General features: G+C 40.8%; 1 protein-coding gene across 2 annotated transcripts in view; it reads right to left on the bottom strand.

Annotated features, from left to right (window-relative positions):
- The window catches only part of GOSR1 (golgi SNAP receptor complex member 1), a 28062-nt gene that overhangs the window by 7940 nt on the left and 1096 nt on the right, over positions 1-19026 (bottom strand). For both annotated transcript variants that reach the window (XM_017821722.1, XM_017821723.1), the window contains exons 3-7: positions 17854-17941; positions 17547-17654; positions 17027-17118; positions 16767-16841; positions 2158-2187 (exon numbers count right to left, since the gene is read on the bottom strand). In XM_017821722.1, coding sequence (XP_017677211.1) covers positions 2158-2187; positions 16767-16841; positions 17027-17118; positions 17547-17654; positions 17854-17941 — 393 coding nt within the window. The remainder of the gene's footprint in view (positions 1-2157; positions 2188-16766; positions 16842-17026; positions 17119-17546; positions 17655-17853; positions 17942-19026) is intronic.

Below are 19026 nucleotides of genomic sequence, written 5' to 3'. Positions count from 1 at the left end.
ACCCTAAGAACTTGTCAAAACTGTACATGCAAACCCATAAAAATTCCAACTGAGCCAACATAAAAATACAAGTTGTTAGAAAACAAGAAATAAATCGTTTGCTATTTTGGAGAAGTGATAATGTTTGCAAAATGAAAACCTGAGAACACCAAACATATTAAGCAAAATCTATGCTTATATTTAAATCTGGCCAAGAGAAGTGAACGCTGTTCCAAAAGAACTGCAGTACAAAGTATCACATCCCACTCGCTTCTGGGAAGAAAATATGCTGCAGTGAGAACCCATGCCACGTAATTCATTTAAAAAACTGATTAAAAGTTTAGTAATGCCAACACATCTGGAGCGACAGCCCTGCTCATTGCTTTAGCTGCTGCACCATTTCAGCTCAGGGGCCCATTTATTCCCTTGCAAGGACGTTTGTTCCGTGGAGGAACCACCCAGAGGACGAGAAAGGCTCCCCAGTTCTCTTCTCCACAGAAAATCAGAGCAAGGGGGTCATAATTAGTGGCTGTGGCTTGTCACCAAAATATGCTTTCCAGTGTTTAGAATCGCTGCTTAATAACAACCCCTGAAGAAATAAATGTGATTTCTTGACTTGCTCAATTAAAAACTAAGTAATGAGCTGCAGCAGATGCAAACCTCGAAGACAGAGCAGTATGAGTAGCCAGAATTAGCTAATTACATCTCACTTACTCAAGGAATCTGCACTCAAACAGCTTCCCCTGCACAATTCCCTCTTTTATTTGGGTTACAACAGACAAAGCAGTTGGGTAAACTTCCATCTGGTAAATTCACTTAAAAACCAGCAGGATTTGACCCCAATTAATGTCACACCCCAACACTTCCAATTACGGGGGGCACAAGAAAAAGAGTAAAATAAAAAACTCACCCTGTTTTCAGCAGGGGTGGAATTGAATTAAGATGATATAAATGGAACTACATTTCCTGCTCAGTGTAGTTGCTAAACAGGCTCTTTTCGTACCAAAAGAAAAAAGTGGAATATTTTTGGCAACAACTAGAGCAAGAAGTTCATTTACTGTAGATAACAAATGATGCAAGGGTGACAGCAGCAAATAAGAAATCCAACAGACTTCGTGCGTTTTCGAGATGGAATAGCAGGGACACAAGCAAGGAGAAGTTTTTAATGAGGAAAAGACTAGAACACAAAGTAAAACAAATACAACTGTGCTGTTTGACAAACATCTTTATGAGGCTGTGGTGGGATTGTATCCACATTTTGTACATTTTGTACAAAATGTGGATTGTACAATTATTTTCAGACATAATTGTACTGACCACCTCTGGTTCACCACTGCACACTAATGTGGTTTAACACATTCTTCCACCACGTTAATTATCCTGAGCCCACTGTGTGTACATTAGGGCCAGCCAGCCCCTAATGGACACAGAGCCTTGCTGCACCTCTAATTACTCTTTTTGATCACTTATGCCAGTACATGCATTATCTGAGAGCATATCTTGCTTTTTTCCTTCCCTTTTTTGTTTTGGTTTTAAAGCAGTAATCTAAAATTTAAAACCATTAAGTTGACATTATTATTACAGTCTGAATTATTGGTTTGCAAAATTGCAGAGTTCAATGAAGACTGGGAAGGGCACAGATAATTTATGATGCTCCAGTTCTAAACTTTCTATTTCAGTTCAGGGAAGCTATCACTCAAGTATTGGAACCATTTGAAAAACCCAAAAGATAAATAACTATATAACAGCAATAACCTCTCAAGCACTTGTGGTAAAAGCCACATTACCTGTCTCAGCTGCACACTAAGGTGCTGGATACATGGAAGGATTACAGAAAATCAGGTTGTAGATGAGTGTCACTGTGAGAAGAAGCATCTTCACTACTGGAATAGCCCTCAACAGCCCAACCTGAGACCCACCCTGCTCCAGAGGTTATTCACCTTTGCACAGAAACACCAACTTTCTAAACTAGGATCAATAAAGTATTTAAGCCACACCACCATTAAGTCAATATCAAATATAAAAAACCCAAACCAAACCCTCCACCAATTCATTGTACTACTGCTGAGGAGTTATAAATAGTTACTGTATAAATACAGTGACTGATATATTTAGACACAATTCAATGCAAACATTGATTGTACAGAAAATAATGAAAATTTTTAAGTTAATTCCTACCTTATTGTTTCTTCTATCAGTCGATCTGAGCTGAAAGCCAAACAAAAGAAGTGAGGTTAAAAAAAGCAACAAGCACTAAGTACCACTTTAGATTACTAATCAATGATCGTCATCATACAAACCTTAATAAATTTGCCCTTAAAATGTTTTATTTTTGGATCTTGTCACATTTTGCTACTACATAGATTTGGTTTATATATAGCCTTTGGAGAAGATGCTCCTACTGTTCTCTGGAGCAGCATTTCCTAAGTGTGTGCAAGAGCAGGTGCCCAGGAGAACACGTAAAGCACTGAGGAGACAGGAAAAAGGGAATGGGCACCATGATTGATGGGAGGCTGCTTGGAAAGGAGTACCTAATTTTATTGCTTTTTAATCCTGGTCATTCCTTTCCAACCCTTCAAAAAAAATGTAATTAATGATAAAAGCTGAGACTTGGATCCAGGTAATACCATTTCAGAATCTCATTTCAGGGGTGGTTTATGCTGGTTAACGAGGCAAATTCTTCCTTCAGCACCACCAGTCAGATGAGAACTGAGTGATGCTCATGGGAAGCAGAACACACACCGTGGGTAAGAGAAAGACCTTGATAACCCATGCCCTGCCCTTGTTTTCAATCGAGTTTCTGTGCAGCATCACTGGGAAAAGGGCAGCTCAAAATACAGCCCCAGAGGGAACATTTCATTCACAGAGCGGACCTGCACGACAAAGATGACAAACAAGATCCTCACAAGACTGGAGCTGTTTCTCTTTTTTCTGTACTCAACTTATAGGCAGGGTTTTAATCACTGTTTTGCAGCCAGCTGTGGAATGCCAGAGACACATCTCTTGTCAGACCAATCAATATCTCCAACGTAACCCTGACACAGAAGAGGTGGCTGCATCCCTGTTTCCCATAGTGTGTAAACAATGATTCTTCCCCACAATTGCTCTGTTTACCCCACAGATTTATACAAATTCTTGGAGAATAACTGGGAAAAAAAAAAAAAAAAAGAGAGAGTTTGCAGCTTGAGAAGGAAACCAACCTGACATAAAGCAGTTCAATGTTGTACTGGATAGTTCTTACAGTATTAAAGCAGAATTTACTGTTTTCAAACTAAAAGATACTAAAAGAGCACGACTGCCTTCCTCTCCCACCCTCCTCGTTCCAAGTGTTTTCCACCTCAGAAGGGAAGGTACCAACAGGCACAGCACAGTCCTGCATCTGACTCAGAGATTTGGAGCTTTTCTTCTACCCCCAAGAATTCTGGGGAACCCCCTTCAGCTCCAGCTGGAAGGGGTGGAAAACTACCCCAGGGGGTGGGGAGACACAACCAGAGTCCCTGTTTGTCTGTGGGGAGGAGTGGAAACACGAAGGTTGCTATTTCAGTCCACCCGTGGCTGGAAACACGGAGACAGAACAGAGCACTAAAAATAATTTTGCCCAATTTTAAGTTGAGAGGGACTCAACTGGGGCGGCAAAGAACAGAACACACCCTTCTGCTCCCCAAACAGAGCCACACTCCGAAGATTTTCACATCAGCTGCGAGCACATTGGGTTAATCAAATAAAGCCACTTTTACTCACTGTGTGGTGTTTATTACACTGGCACAGAGAAGTAAAACACCATAGCTGTGTACACAGAAGGATGTGAGCAGTCCCACAGCATCTCCTGACATCCCAAAGGCAAGGAGAACACAAAAGTAATGCATTAAAGATTTCTGTAATCGCTGAGCCTCCAAGATACACAATTCAGCTGAGAACGTGCCTTTCATAGATAGTCTCTAACAGACAAGTGTGTTAAGTGGGCAGTGCATAATAAGAATAAACTGCAAAACCATCAGAAAACAGCCTGAAAAGCAAGAGCAGAGCACAAGAATTCATCATTTTAAAAAAGCTCTGATTTTTTTTTTTTTTATTTATTATCAATGAAAAAGTATCTGAAGCTTTGCCGGAAATAAGTTACACTTAAAAAAATTCTGTGGAACAAAACATTGCTAGAACAGCCCTATCAAAAAAACCTGCCTTAGAAAAACCATTACCAGCTCTTTGATCATTTAACTGATGAAATTAGAGAATTTTCATGCTGATGAACTGAAGATGACAGGGAAGTTGAACAGTTTTACAGACCTCGAGCGAATTAGGATGTTCTCCAAGGCTTTTAGAGCACAAAAATTAGGATTGCCAGTTTGCAGCAGAGACACTCACTGCTTTTTATGTTGCAGAAAGCTGCAGTTGGGCAGTTTTATTGCTTAATCAGAGACATAAAGAGTTATTTAAAAGCTTCAGATTAAATTATACTGCATTGTTTTTATATGTGTGTGTGTGTACCTTTATAGACATATAAAATTAAATCCTGGAAATATAACTACCTGTAAAATGATGACAGAAGTTAATAAAAATGTATAAACCCAGACATTAGATTCAAATGCCAACACAAGGCATTTAACAGGCATCTGAAGCCACAAGATTGATGTTTCTCAACTTACTGGACATCACCCAACTATCTGAAAGGACGAGATGCACATGAATTTTCTTCACAATGACTGACGTGTAGGTAAGGGCAGACTAAATTAATTTTTAGAGTCTTAAATAAATAGCTGGGAAGCACAAAGATTTCCTAGACACAGCTCCCAGTGTTCTTCCCACCTTGAGAAGCACCAGCTCTTCAGAGGATCTCCAAACACACCTCTCCTTGCAGGCCTCCAGCAGGTGAATAAACTCTGCTGAAAACGGCAATGACATTCACTGACATTTTGGTAAAGGTTGTCAGTGTGAGCAGGAACATTTTAGGGATTCTGATGTGTGGATTTTTACCATCAGAGTTCTGTTAAGTTTAGTTCTTCCTGCGAATCAGTTCAGGGAGATGTCAGAGGCTTTTCCAACGTGCAGCATCCCTTAAAGTCTTTAAGTCTCCTTGGCAAACACAGACTGTAAAGTTCACTTACAGTGATACCCAAACAGAAGCAGCTGTTTCATCATTTTACAGCTCATAACCATAAAAATAAGTCAGATTTAAGGAAGATCAGGAACACGAAGTACAACAGAGCCCAGGGACCCGAGGGAAGTTGGCAGCTCTCCGGCTATTAAAAACCTGTTTTACACAAATAGGAACTGTTCTCACAATTACAAATGTTCATTCCAACTGTTTGTCAGAACAAAGAAAAATACCACTGAAAGAAGTAATTTTACTTAACTTACTCATTCAAAACACTACAAAAAGAGGCTCTTAGGAAAAAAAAATAAAATTAAAACCTACTGACTTTGTTCTTCTGCTGTCCAAGCAAAGACATCAAATCCAGTGGCCACCTCCTCGTGAACATCCAAGCAAGCAAACAATGGTTCTGGGCACTATTAATCTGACTTGCCATCTGTTTCAATAAGCTCTGCATTTTTGCCTGTCCAGACAGACAGCACTTTGACAAAGCCATTTAAAAATACTACAGGAAAGAAACTCTGGAAGATGCTGAGGCAATCAGCTCCTGTAATGAATGGCACAAACCCAAGAGCAGCAGCAGCAGCAGCAGCCACGCACATGAAATAATCAGGCCTCTGTGCAACTGCTGCCTGTGAAAGATTGCACAGTTTGTCATTTAAATATGCAGATAGGTAAAAGAATCCCAAGGAGAAATTAAGTGAAATGTGCCCCCAGGGTGGAAAAGAATCCTGCCCATCACATCAGGCTTTTACAATTAAAGGAAGTTTTTTATGTTCTTGGGTTTTTTTTTAAAGCAAACATTTACGTCAGTTAAATATAATAAACAGACAGAAGTTAAATAAAATTCATTGATAGAGATGAATACTTAGATGAGGACTGGCTTCTCCCATATCCATAGATTTTGCTGCTGACTTACCAGCTGGATACCCAAAACAAGCACTTGTCAGAGGAACAAGATACAGCAGCAAGACTCATCTGCACACAACTCATTTCACAACGCGCTCTAAACCCTTCAGATGAAATTAAGGGCAATATTATCACATGGAATAATTTAAAAGGAATAGGGAAAACCCTGTAGAATAAACTAATATAGCACTTGATAACTATTTTCCTCCTTTCATAAAGAGTAACTACAGAAATAATAATTTTACTTTGTTCTTTCTCTAACTGCAAGATCAATCACCAGGCTCTGCTCTCTCAAACTGCCTGCAATAAATCTTTCATATTTTCACAGTCCTGGATCACCAGGCAACGTGGAGCTTCCAGGAATGCAAATCCTGCAAGACGTACTTGATTCTCTAATACACATAACACAGGCTGTGATGAAGCAAATCTGACACATACAGGCAGTTATTTCCATCATCACAATCACAATAACAGAAGAATAATCATGAAAGAAACCCTGTGCACACACACACACACACACAAAAACCCATCTCCAACTCATTTTTTCTGCTTGCCATCAGCGTTCCTTATCGTATAAAAATTCAGATCATTAAGCTCTTAAAAAACTTAATTAGAAGAAGGTAATGAAGAACACTTTTTTCCCCCTGGGATAACAAATAAGATATTCCAGATTTTATAAGACTCATCTCAAACTTGATTTAATTTAATGTGAACGAGAGAATTCCACAGGAGCTGCTTTTCTAATTTGGAAAGGAATCAAACCGAAAACACAGCACAAACGTGAGCATTAAGTCAATGTATAAATTTGCTCCAAAGGAACAATATGTTATTAACAACATCACCCCTGCAAGCTCTAAACACCTAAGTAAGCTTATTTCTGCAAATCACTGTACTGGGGAGTCCAACACTCAGTAATCACTTCCAATAAGAATGAGGAATAGGTGCAAAAGTGGGAAAGAAAGGAGCACAATACCACACTGCTTTTAATCAATGCAAGCAATTTGTTAAATCTAGAATGAAAGGCACTGGAACATAATCCGCTGCTCCAGGCAAGAGTAAACCAACGTTATCTGGTGACAAGTTTCTTTCCAGATGGTTCACATGTACCTTGTGCATGAGGAAATAAAATACACAGAAGGGAAGGATCTGCCAAAGGATTTCCAGGAAAATAACATGGTGAAACCTGCTCCCTCCAACTGCAATCCTGTGACTCAGAATTCACTAAAAATTGGACTTCTAGCTACATCCCTAAGTCAGTGTCTCAAAAGCTTATAAATTTCAACAATTTGGGATTAAGATACACTATCATAAGTACTTTCCTTGCAGCTGTCTAACATCTGTAAAAATGTCTACGTGAAACCAATAAAAAGATTAGTTTTTCTAACTCAGTTTAAAGAACAGCTTAAGGGATGCAAACAAATACCAAGGGATCCCCTCCCTTTGCAGGGAGATCGCTGAACACACAGATCCACCTTCACAGGTCTGAGAACACAAACAGGTTGTTTCTCCTGGATTTCTAAAGTGTCCAGTCTGCTCCTCCCGGATTTCCAAAGGGTACAGTCTGCACCTCCACTGAACTCCATGGACTTGTGTGGGAATTATCAACAGAGTGAAAGAAATGTTTCTCTAGATGAGGAGACAGCCAAGAAAGCTCTTTGGCACAGAGGACTGGGGAGAGTGCCTGATGCCTGAGAGCCCCAGGAGGGGGAGCAGCAGCAATGCCACTTCCTTTAAAGCAAATCTAGGAGGAAGTTAAGAGCCTTCTCAATAACCTGCAAGTGCACAATCTACCCAAAAGCACAGCTGAAAACTTGAAAACAGCTCCTGTTGTGTAAATGAAGTTGCTGCACAACCCCAGGGCCAGGATGGCACCACCAGCCACATTACGAGGTCTCCATGAGGCTCTCGATTCACGGTTGGGAAAGTTCCTGGAGAGATTGCCCCTCCCCTATAATTGCTCCATATTACCCATAGGAATGAAGTGAGATGAACTGAGAAGGGCAGGTCTTACTGTAAGTCATTATCAGCAACCACAACTGTCAGAACAATTCCAGTAACTTACTAATGGACTCTATCGGCATTTCCTCAAATGTTACATCTGCACACACAACCAGCAGGCAGTGGAAGTGCTGTTTTTCATTATTTCCTCTGGTTTAAAACATATAATTTAAATGAAACCTTTAACTAAAGGGAAAAACCCTCAAAACCAAGCAACACAGCCTTCAATATGCAACACTGACCTGACCAAAAAACGAGCTCGAGCAGCATAACCTGTCATTACTGATTTGTTGGGCACACACAGACAAGAGAGATGCTCAACTTACAACAAACACAAGCTGTTGGTAATCTGTGCCGTAACAAAATAGATTGTATCACTTTTCCAGCTCAGTGTTTTCTGACTAAAGCTTGGCAAAGCTAAAAAACTGGTCTGCTATTCACACACTCCCAAGTAACCAAGAGAACAGCAGGGGGAACTCCTTTCCAGAAAAGCCCCATCATACAAACAACTTCATAATTAATATCTTTTTAATTTCCAGTGAAGCTAACACAGAAATGAAGTGAGAGTTATCCCTAGGACGACAACCCAACTTTAATGTGGTATGAAGCCCTAAAATACACACTGACAGACGTGTATTCAGCTTCCCAACTGCCTTTTCACCTGCTGTGGTTTTGAGGGTTTGCTGGTAGATGCAGAAAGCTCTGTGGCTTTCAGCCAGGACTTGGCTGAGGTACCTAATTTACAACTATCTACCTATGTGTTTATTAAGTTTCAGAAAACGATTCTTAAAGCTGCATAGTCGACTCTGCAACATAACAAACACTTGTGGTTCAAAATTTTAAAGTGCACGCTGCTTTTCAAACATCTACAAGCCAAATTAAGGATGGAATTCAGCGGGTAAAGATCTCAGCATTTTTCTTCTGACCCAATTTCCCCCTGTTCTTAGGCCTGTCTTTTTATCTGAGACTGTACAAGATGCATTCTTCCAGAAGTGCAACTAATACTCAGTACAAACAAGCCTCTCAAGTGAGAGGAAGGCACTCTGCATCTTTCAATTCACAACAAAACCAAGGTCCTTGAAAAGTTCTAAACAAAACTGTACTATCAGGATAAAACAGAGATGCTTTATGGGGAATTTGGATCTCGTTCTGCTTACCATCATGGATTTGCTAGAACACTAAGATATCTGCATAGCAACCATTCAGCCAAGAATGAGGAGAACCTAATTCTGATGCATTAGTAGAGGCTGAAATTAAATAAACTCAAGAATGACATTTATGCAGCAATGTGGTAACTTTCCAGATGTACACTCTGTATTTGAGAAAATGGAAATAATCACTATTTAACATATCCATACACATCAGATTGAGTTCAACAGCTTGTTTCTACTGGAGGATCCAATAGCAAATAATGAGCAAGCAGTTCTGGTCCTAAAGACTAATGAACAGCCACAATAACAAAAAAGAGTAAAATGATATGCTGCATTAGAATAATAAGTGATTCTCATATTGCACAAAAGAAACTCTATAAAACTTCACTACTGTTGATGCTGTTCAAAAGCTGCACCTACTTTTCAGAACCAACCCATGTAGGAATGATTTCAGTCCTGTCAAAGCCCTAATTTCAATACCAGACTTTTGGGGGGGGAGAGAGAAGCTGTCCTAGTTAAGAAACCGTGTTGAAAGGAAAGCTAAAAACAAATAAAACATGCATCACCGACTTGTTTATCTCTGAAAGGAGCAACAAACTTCAGAAGCAAACAGAGCTCTGAAGTTTGAAGTACGGGTTTATATCCTTCCCTCTCCCCAAATTAAGAACAAAGTGCTGTTTCGAAGGTGAAGCCCAGAATGGAGAAGCAGAGCCCAGTTTTAGTGCCAAACACATTTTTTCCCCGTGATGTATTCAGGTAATCTTTCACTCTGAGGGTTTGCTCTTTAGTTTCTTCAGACAGTAATAAAGACCTAAGGGAGTTTCTGTCGCCTCTTTCCCAGGGGAACACAGAAGTTCAGGCACAAACATGTCATACAGATAAAAAGCAACAATGAGTTTGAAGTTCTTAATGCTCAATGTGTGGCTGCATCCTTTGTCACCTGCATAATTTTATTTTGTTCTGGAAGTTACAAAGGAAATCCCCAAATTAGGTTTCGTGCTCTGTGTGTGATGAGTTTGTTAGTTTTATCATTTGATGTTCCCCTCCCCTCTTCACCTCTCTTTAAAAAATCATTTGTTTTAGACATACTGAAGTTATAAAAATATCTCAATAGCCATTGGTGTCAGGGAAATTACTGATTACAGAACTTTTTAAACCAACCCAACTATAAGGAAAGCATGCAAATAAATGCTATGAAACAAATTCAATCTTTTGCTTAGGTAGGTTTGGTTTTTTAAGTCCTAAATACAGCCCAGGAAGATGAAAAGCAGCAGTAGATTTTACTCTAATGAAGCTCAGGCTATTTTTAAACGAAAAACCTCTTAAATCCTGAAGTGCTTGGCTGATTTTCATGTTCTTTTATTAAGTTATTTATAAATAATAATAATACCCAGAAGAGCAACTTCCTTCATTGCCTGCAAGCTTTGAACCTCCCCAAATTCTCATTAAACTACTTCAATAACTTGCTCACACAGTAATTATTACACGTAATAAACAGTGAAGTTTCTCCTTTTCCAGAAGACATAAACTGTCTCCCTCTCTGAGCAGTATTTACTACTAAAATAAGAATACAGCAAGTTATGCTCAGTCTGGTGCTGCAGTTGATCTGCTCAAGTGTCATATTAGTCTGGGGCTGTTAGAGGGGAAGCTGATCCAGCCACTTACAGAGTGGCCTTGTGTCCCTCTGCCATGGATCTTCAGGAGACAGAGGCTTGGAGATAAAACCCATTCAATCCAGACAGAGATAAGGCTAAAGGAAGGAATCACTGATGCAATCAAGAAAACTCTGCAGCAATGGGAGAGAGAGCAGAGAGAGAGAATAGAATCTGTATTTTGAAACGGGATTACAGTGCAAGTCATTGTGCATCTCTAAGTAAGCCTTTGCAACACTAAAAATCCTCCTGTGCCCAAATCCCTTCTTTGAAAACCATTTCATTTGTGCTGCTGCTCAGACAGAGCACAGAGCCCTGCCCCAAAAGTCTGTGTGGTGGATATTCAGTGGTAAGTCAGGAAGGGAACTACCACAGCCATCCTGGCTGGCACTGGCAGGCACTTTTAATGCAGTAATTTCTCAAACTGCCCTATTCCAGAAATGAAGAAAACAAGTCAGTGGCTTTTGGGAAAACAGGGACAGACCATTGCCAGAGCTCTTGCAATTAATGGCCAGCAGAGAAACGTTTTAACCTAGATTCCTCAATCCCTCCTTGCACTCTGTCTTCCAGTTCAATGGACAAAGTGCTGCAGCACCTTCCACTCCCCCTGCACAGCAGGTCTGCAGCCAAACTGCACCAGATCTGGTGCCTCTTGGCAAACCCTCCAAACCACAGCCATGGGGAGCATGTCTGTCCTGTCAGGGCAGAGCTGCTTGGTTTTTTCATAACTGCTACACAGCAAACGAGATTATTCATTACCAAGTGCTGTTTCAGTTAAATCTGCATTAAAATTGAGAGAATGGAACCACAAAAACACCGCATTCTGCTCTGACACAAACAAAAAATAAGTTTAATTAAGAGGCAGGTTTGGCAATTAAAAAAACCCTTACTGGGCCTGACTAAAGTGGAGCTCAGCAGTTCTGAGGCTGCAGAGCAGGCACCCACAGGGAAGAGACTCATCACACTCCTCCCTCCCTGCTGCTTCCCCAACCACCATGGGAATGAAAAAGGAATTGGTGAATTAGCTGTTTCTCCTACAGTGTCTCTCTGTCCAAGAGAAAACGAAGGAGATGCAGTGGTGAACTGTGTGTCAGCTGGAGCAGTTACTGCCCAGGCATCTGTGTGTCCTCCCCTCCAAGTGGAGGTGAGGGAAGGGATGGAAGGGAGGCAACAGCAGTTCTCTGGTTTCAATCCAATCCTGAAGGTTCCACTCAAATCCACAGGAACCTGAGCAGCAACAGCACAGTGAGTGGAAATCAGGGCGTGCAGAGCAGAGAGCAGGGATAACAAAAGAAAAGGAAATTAAATTAAGGTAGAAAACCGGCAGCTTTTTCCCCAAAGGTCAACGCACCTGTAATCAAAAACCCTGTGAGGTGTCTCTGCACCCCATTAAGCTGATTTCTCTGTGCAAATCAGTGCTGAAGTGAAAATTGGTAAGCAAAGGCAATAGTTAGAGATAAAACTGTCAGTCACTCCCTCCACTAGGACCTGGCCTGTATCACCAACGAAGCTTGGGAGCAGTTTCCCGGTGATTATTCTCTACTGAATGTGCCCATTTCTGCCCAAACAACAACAGGAAATTTCAAATAGCCCTGCTATTGAAAAATGAAATGCCATAATCAAAGTAACAAAAATATTTAGTACTCCAGAGTACTCCACACAGGTGAAGAGCTGCACAAACACTAATTTCCCCTAATCATCCCAGGTATGTATTATTAATACACCATTACGCAACTGCTGCAGATTCCCGTTAGTTCCTTTGCTCACTTCCCTTATTCCTCTTTCCCCTTTCACATGCAGAACACGTCCCTCTGATTTGTTTGCTCTTCTCCTCCTTCAAAGTTTCTCTACCCACCTCCTGTGGCCTTCTCTGTCCCAGTGCTAAACATTTTAAGACACACAGGGCTGCCTGAACACAGGTTCATCCCGTCTACCTGCATCATTCACACACGGTTTTCCATCTGAGATGAATTTTTTTTTTTTTACTGGATAGATTCATAGGCTGCATAGCAACACCCACCAGAACCATGCAGTCACCTGACAACAACTAAAAACACAGCTAATGATACCTGCACCTGCTTCCCCACCAGCCACTTCTTTTGGAAAGGGATAAACGACAAATTTCTGAGCGCTGGAGCTGAGTAATAAAGCAACAGTCACAGAGTGGCCCTATAATGACAATAAATCTACCACAGCAAATGCTGGTGACCACTAAGTGGCCTGTATTCATCTAGTTTTACAAGGAATTCATCACAGGTAATACAATCTGTAGTTTCTATCCAAACTTTGGAAGCCTGCACTGATTTTAACACAAATTCAGCAGTATCACCTGATACCACTCACAGAACAACCCAAGCACCAACACAAGGGAAGTTTTCACTTGCATACACACACAAAATTGCAAATTTAATCAAGCACATTAGTCCCCTCTTCGCTGACTTAGACTATAGCTCATCAATAACTGCAGAATTTCTCAGGGCAGACACTAAGTTGACAGAATTCTTTCCTCTGAGGCAGCACTTTTCAGAGCAGTTTTTAAAATGCTAAGCTACATCTATTCATCAAAATTGCTTCCTTTAGATGGAAAACAGCATCGCATGAAAAAGGATGACTTGTTTGCATCCCTGGCCAAAAGCACACAAACAGAAAAGATTAAACACCTTCAGGGAATGGCACAGACCCAAGAAGTATTTCTTCAAGCATCTGACATGGCAAAAAGTCTGAGGTATTAAGTAAAAATATTAAGAGGGCATCAATATTCAACAAGATCTCCCAGCCTTATTTTAATTAAGGAGGGGGTTAAAGCTTTTATTAAAAAATGTAGGCATTATTGTTTGTCTCTCCAGAGGCAGGTAAAGCTCTCCTTGAATTAACTGTATAGAACTTAAGTAGGAAACGGAGTGACCTGTCCACAGGCAACAGAATTTCTGGACAAACCTCCTTTCCCAATAAAACTCACAATTAGATCATTTCCAAAATGAACTGAGGCAGCAGTGAAGCTTTCAAAGAGAGAAGAACACAATATGTGCTCTCTAACCCTCCCAGAAGTGGGATGCAGCAGCACAGAGCCCTTTGTGCCCCGGCAGCACCGTGACCCCAATGTGGGAAGTGCTCCACACACCGTGCCAGCAGCACTGACACAGCAGCCAGCCCCACCCTGGGAAAGGGACTCCAGATGGATCCAGGATCCTCACAGCTTAATGGAAAGGCAGGCACAGCCAGGGTTTGCACAGAGCTTCAGCTGTTGTCATTCCCTTGGTGCTTAATGTACGTTGGGTCCTTTTATTCATCAACATTTTTTACTCGCGGATTTTTAACTTCCCTTCCTTTTTTAAGGTTCACCTACATATACAACGTTAACACACAGATCCTCCTTCAGTTCTCTTCCAGAAGAGATGATGTTCAAAATGTGACACAAAAATAAAAAAAAAAGGCAGATTCAGGTAAAAAAAGCAGAGATCCAGCTTCTCTCCAAAGTCCATCTCAGAAAAAAGGCTTCCTGGCTCTCCTCCTCTTCCTCCCCAGTGAGATGCCCCCATGAACAATCCCGCCCAGGGCTGCCAGCAGCTCTTTAAGAGCACTCAGGGAAAACAGAGCCAAGAGAAAATTCCAGTGGCCATTTATCCTGTCTCACATGGTTGTGCATAAAGAAAAGGGCCAGGACTCTGCACTGGGGCAACAGCTCAGCATCCTCCATCATCAGATAATGGGATAAATATGTAACAGGTCAAGGTACTTAACGGCATAAATTAAGCAGGGCCAAGACTAGGTGAACACTCCAATATCTGACAGGAATATATCATTCCTGGGGCATTGTTACATTCCTCTGCAGCATGTAATAACACACTTGTAAAGTTTGTGCTGCCACGTCCACTTCTCACGCTCTTTTCATTGGTTTAACTTCCCTGAAAACACGTTTGGATTTTTAGTGTTGTGTCTTTGTGACGACGTAAATATATTCCCCATGTAGTTCTGTCAATGAGTCTGGCACCAGGGTTTACTGCACTGCAAATATTCAGCATCATGACTCACACAGAGCCTGTCAGTTTATCCTAGGAGCATGTTTGGTGTAATCTGCCAGCTCCTGGTGATTTCTTGGGACCTTTTCCTAGCTTTTACAGCTTTTTGGCACAAATAGCTCATTAACTGTTTTCTTTGAAGACAAATATGTCGAACCTCTCTAATAATTTTCCTCTGCCAGTATCTCTTTCTGAGCTTACTGATTCTCAGTTCAAAAGTTTTGAACATCCTGCAAGCTTTGATTTCTTGCCAACGTTGTATTCTGCTTCTACACTGGATTTCTTCACAGTCCTTACAGTTATCTCCACCGTGCAGTGGTATTCCATGATTAGTTTTGGCCCTGTTTCCTAAAGACCCCCATCTCACACTTATTTCTTGTTTTCTTTTTCTCAATGTCATGGTAGAGGGTTTTTTTTTTAAAAAGTCTTGATCTTTTCAAATAATCACCCAAAAGATGGTTTAACTGTTTCTAAACTGCCTTATTTCACTCTATTTTTCATGCATTTTAATTGTAAAAACATAGAATTTTAGAGACTTTAGCATGTTTAAAAGATCAAAATAATCAATGCCTCAACAAATGTTAGGCTCAAACTCTGAAGACATCTGCCAGATAACATTTACAAAATGGTTTAAGTTTTCCTCTCTTAATTGTTGCAAACTTTCCAAAATACTGCACACTCGGAGCAAAGTCAGTTTCTCAGAAGTTGTATTTTACAATTCCAGAAATATTTAATTTGTGGCCTTTTTTAACAAAATGCCAAATGTCTGAAAAGTCTGAAAGTATTTACCACCTCTCCAACAAAAATAACAAAGCAAAACAAAAAATCCCACACACAGCATCTGGATGGAATCAGGTTTACTCAGATTAACTGAGACTGATTCTTTGAAGTACAACATTTCAGGTAAGATTCACCTCTGGAATATTAAGATTGGTGTTTTTTTCCTGGAAACTTTCTATTTCATGACCAAGCATGTTTAGTAATAAATTTAGCCTAACAGAACTCAAAATTCAAGGTTTAAATCAATTCATTTCGAAGTCTTAAAAATATTAAACAAAACTGACAATGAAGTGGTGTTAAGCCACAATGGGGAAAAAACTGTTTAAATTTTCTGTTAAAGCTTTTTGTGCAGTTCTGGCTACAAGTTTTTTATAGGAAAGCACATTTGAGAAAGCCACAGGTAATTTTTTATTTATTTTGGTTTTTTCTAAGTGCAAGCCTGCCCTCTCGCGTGAGACTGAGGTTTAGCACCACTACAGGCAAGGGGAGAGGCAGGAAAATCAGAGCTACCTCTGGACTCTCCAAAGAACACAAACCCTGCAGTGCTCTGCTGCTTTTGCTGCACTGGGGACACCCAAAGCAGCTGCTCACAACCTAGTGCCCTCTCTGCAACAGGAATAAAGTGCTTTCTATTTTGCTTGTTATCTGGGTGAATAAAGTAGACCAAATTTGCAATATTTAAGTGCACAGGTAACTTTGGAATTAGCCTCTTCTGTCACCTTTTCTACACGTTCAGTAAAGACAAAAGGCAAAAAGGTTCTTCTCTGTCTGACTGACAAATAAACAAAGACCAAAACCAGCCAAATCATGGGAGTTTTGTTTCTTAACCCTTATCCTAGTCAGTGTGTAAAGGCATCTACTCCCTTGGGAGGAGGAGGTCTGAGTCACAAGTGATTTGTCAAAGCCCACTGAAGACAACACAGAAGTCACTGACAAGATCCTAAAGCCAAAATCACTGACAAATACTTTGATTATTACCTACCACACTTCACACTCAGCACGACCCACAAATGTTTCTCCAGCTGCAAAAGCAGCAGCACTGTCACAGAATACACAGTGCAAGGCATTCCTTGTGCACATGTTATTGTCCCAATGGACACAGCTTTCACATACACTTGAAATTCAGAATGTTTCATCCCCCAGGAAAGTCAGGCACCTCCAACATAAGTAAACAGGAAATAACACCTACTTTCTAAGGTGTTCATGCTCCTTCAGGAACAGTTCTGTTCTTCTGTTGTTCACGCCAGACCCGCTTTTATAGGACCTAAAACCCAACAAAACAGAATCCTGTCAGAACCTGAATAAAAATTGTGAATTCAAGTAACTTCTTTTGCTTTACTCAGAGCAAGGACAAGTGAGCTATGCCAAGCATTCTCCTCCAGAAGGGTTTCCACCTTCTCCCTCCGAGGACAGTCCCATTCCACTGCTGTAACAAACAACACAACTTACTCGATATCTTTCCGTACCGATCCCAACAGATTCTCCCTTTCTCTTATTGCCAAGAAGTTCGCTTTGGTTTTGTGGAACTCGTGTGTATAATCCTGTAATAAAACAGTTATTCCAAAATTAGGATCCTGAGGTTTAACAACACAATATACCCAGGGAAGATCCGACCACCTTTTCAACTGCCAAATGTTCTCCAATAAAAAGTGCAAGACCAGCTTATGAAATGAACAGCAAAAATGGCCAGAAGCTAATGCAAAGTATTTTTAAAACTCACTGCTCTTACAGTAGTTGCTAAATCTGATAGCTACAGACAAGGTCATGCAGGGAAACCCACTGTAATTCTTTATCCCAGTGTCATATATCCTTGCCTCTCTGATGAACTGGTTTGTGTTGGAATTTCTCCTTACTGGTGATGGTGCCGTGATATCAGCACCGATAATAATTATTTTAAACTCCTACAATTAAAGGATTAAATTATTTTTAAGAACCAACCCAGAGGCAGGGGGGAGGCCCGTTCTGTTACCTGCAGGATGTCTCTGTGGCGCTGCAGCGTGTGCATCAGCGCCGCGTTCAGGGACGGCACGCCCGCACTGTTGGTGTACTCTGCCATTTTGTCATTTATCCCAGTGAGCTACAGGAGGGAAAACAACCCCAAAAAACCGTGAAATGGCTCGTTCTTGTATGAAAGATACACTGCACAAGCTGAAGGAGCTGGCTGGACAGGCACACCTTGTCCAACACCCACACTCGCATTTCCAAACGTCCCTCACACAAACCCGGACCGTGACATTTCCTGAACGCCGCAGTAAAGCCACAGTAACTCCAGTTACCTTTCCCAGAAGTTGTTCAATCTCCACGGCCATGGTCTCAAACATTCTGTCCTGGCTTGATCCATTTAAGAGAGGAGTTGTGTCAGAGCTAGGGAAAAGGGGAGGAGCAGTTACTGAAAAGCGCATCGTTCCACGAATGCAAGAAATAAGGAAACAGTGGGGACAGGGGTTGGAAAGCTCCACTACCCAGGTTTCCTAGAGGTGAATTAAGCTCAGGAAAACTACATTTTCTTCACACACATTCCTTTAATTCTTATCTGAATGGATGACACAGAATCACCTGGGGGAAATACAACCTCTCCTTGGAAAACATGCCTGACACCACACACCTTTGTCTGGCACAAATGTCCTTCTCTCCCCAACTTTTAAATTTGATTTATTTATTTACTGTCAAAAGGGAGCACTGCACTGTTACAGCAACATAATCACACCTTAATAACAAGGTATTAGGACAACCCACTGACTTATTAAGCAATCAGTGCTCTACAGAGCTACAATTACAGTTTCACACACCTTCCCTATTTGCTTTTTAAGATAAACTAAAACCACAAGGAAAAGTCACATCTAAGACCTGCCTGTAAAAGTGTGACAACTAAGAACCCTCAGAGACAACTCATGGCTTTGGTAATCTGCCTTAATCTTAGTAAGAGAAGTTTTGCATTGGACAACAAAAATAATGAATACAATCAGATTACACATCAAGTGACAGCACAGAGCCAGAAACAAAAGCGAAACTCAGGGATCTGGTGCTCTCAGGCTTCCAGAACCAAAAATTCAGGGAAAGGTTCAAAATGGATTAATTCATCAAATTAAAAAAAAAAAATCAATACACACACCCCTACAGTAATCACAGTCATAACTGATACAGTTAATAAGCAAAGAATGGCATTTTTTAAAGGTTGCACTCGGACAGAGAAGTTCATAATTCCTGCTGTGGAACTGCAGGGAAGAGCTCACCTTTGGCCCCCAATATAGAAAGACTGGAAGAGTTTTATCAGTCAAACATGAGTCTGCCTAAAGCAAACAGAAACTACTCATGTACATGCACAAGTACCTACTTATCTGGTTCATATGTATATATCATCATATATATACACACATATAAAAATATATGTGCAGCTCTCATCATTCTCATTAACACTGTCCCTGCCCATGGCAGGAGGTTGGAACGAG

The sequence above is a fragment of the Lepidothrix coronata genome, unplaced genomic scaffold, assembly GCF_001604755.1.
Source record: "Lepidothrix coronata isolate B3197 unplaced genomic scaffold, Lepidothrix_coronata-1.0 Scaffold91, whole genome shotgun sequence".
Taxonomy (NCBI): Eukaryota; Metazoa; Chordata; class Aves; order Passeriformes; family Pipridae; genus Lepidothrix; species Lepidothrix coronata.
The sequence above is the reverse complement of the archived record's forward strand: the minus strand, read 5'-3'. Positions and strand labels throughout refer to the sequence as shown.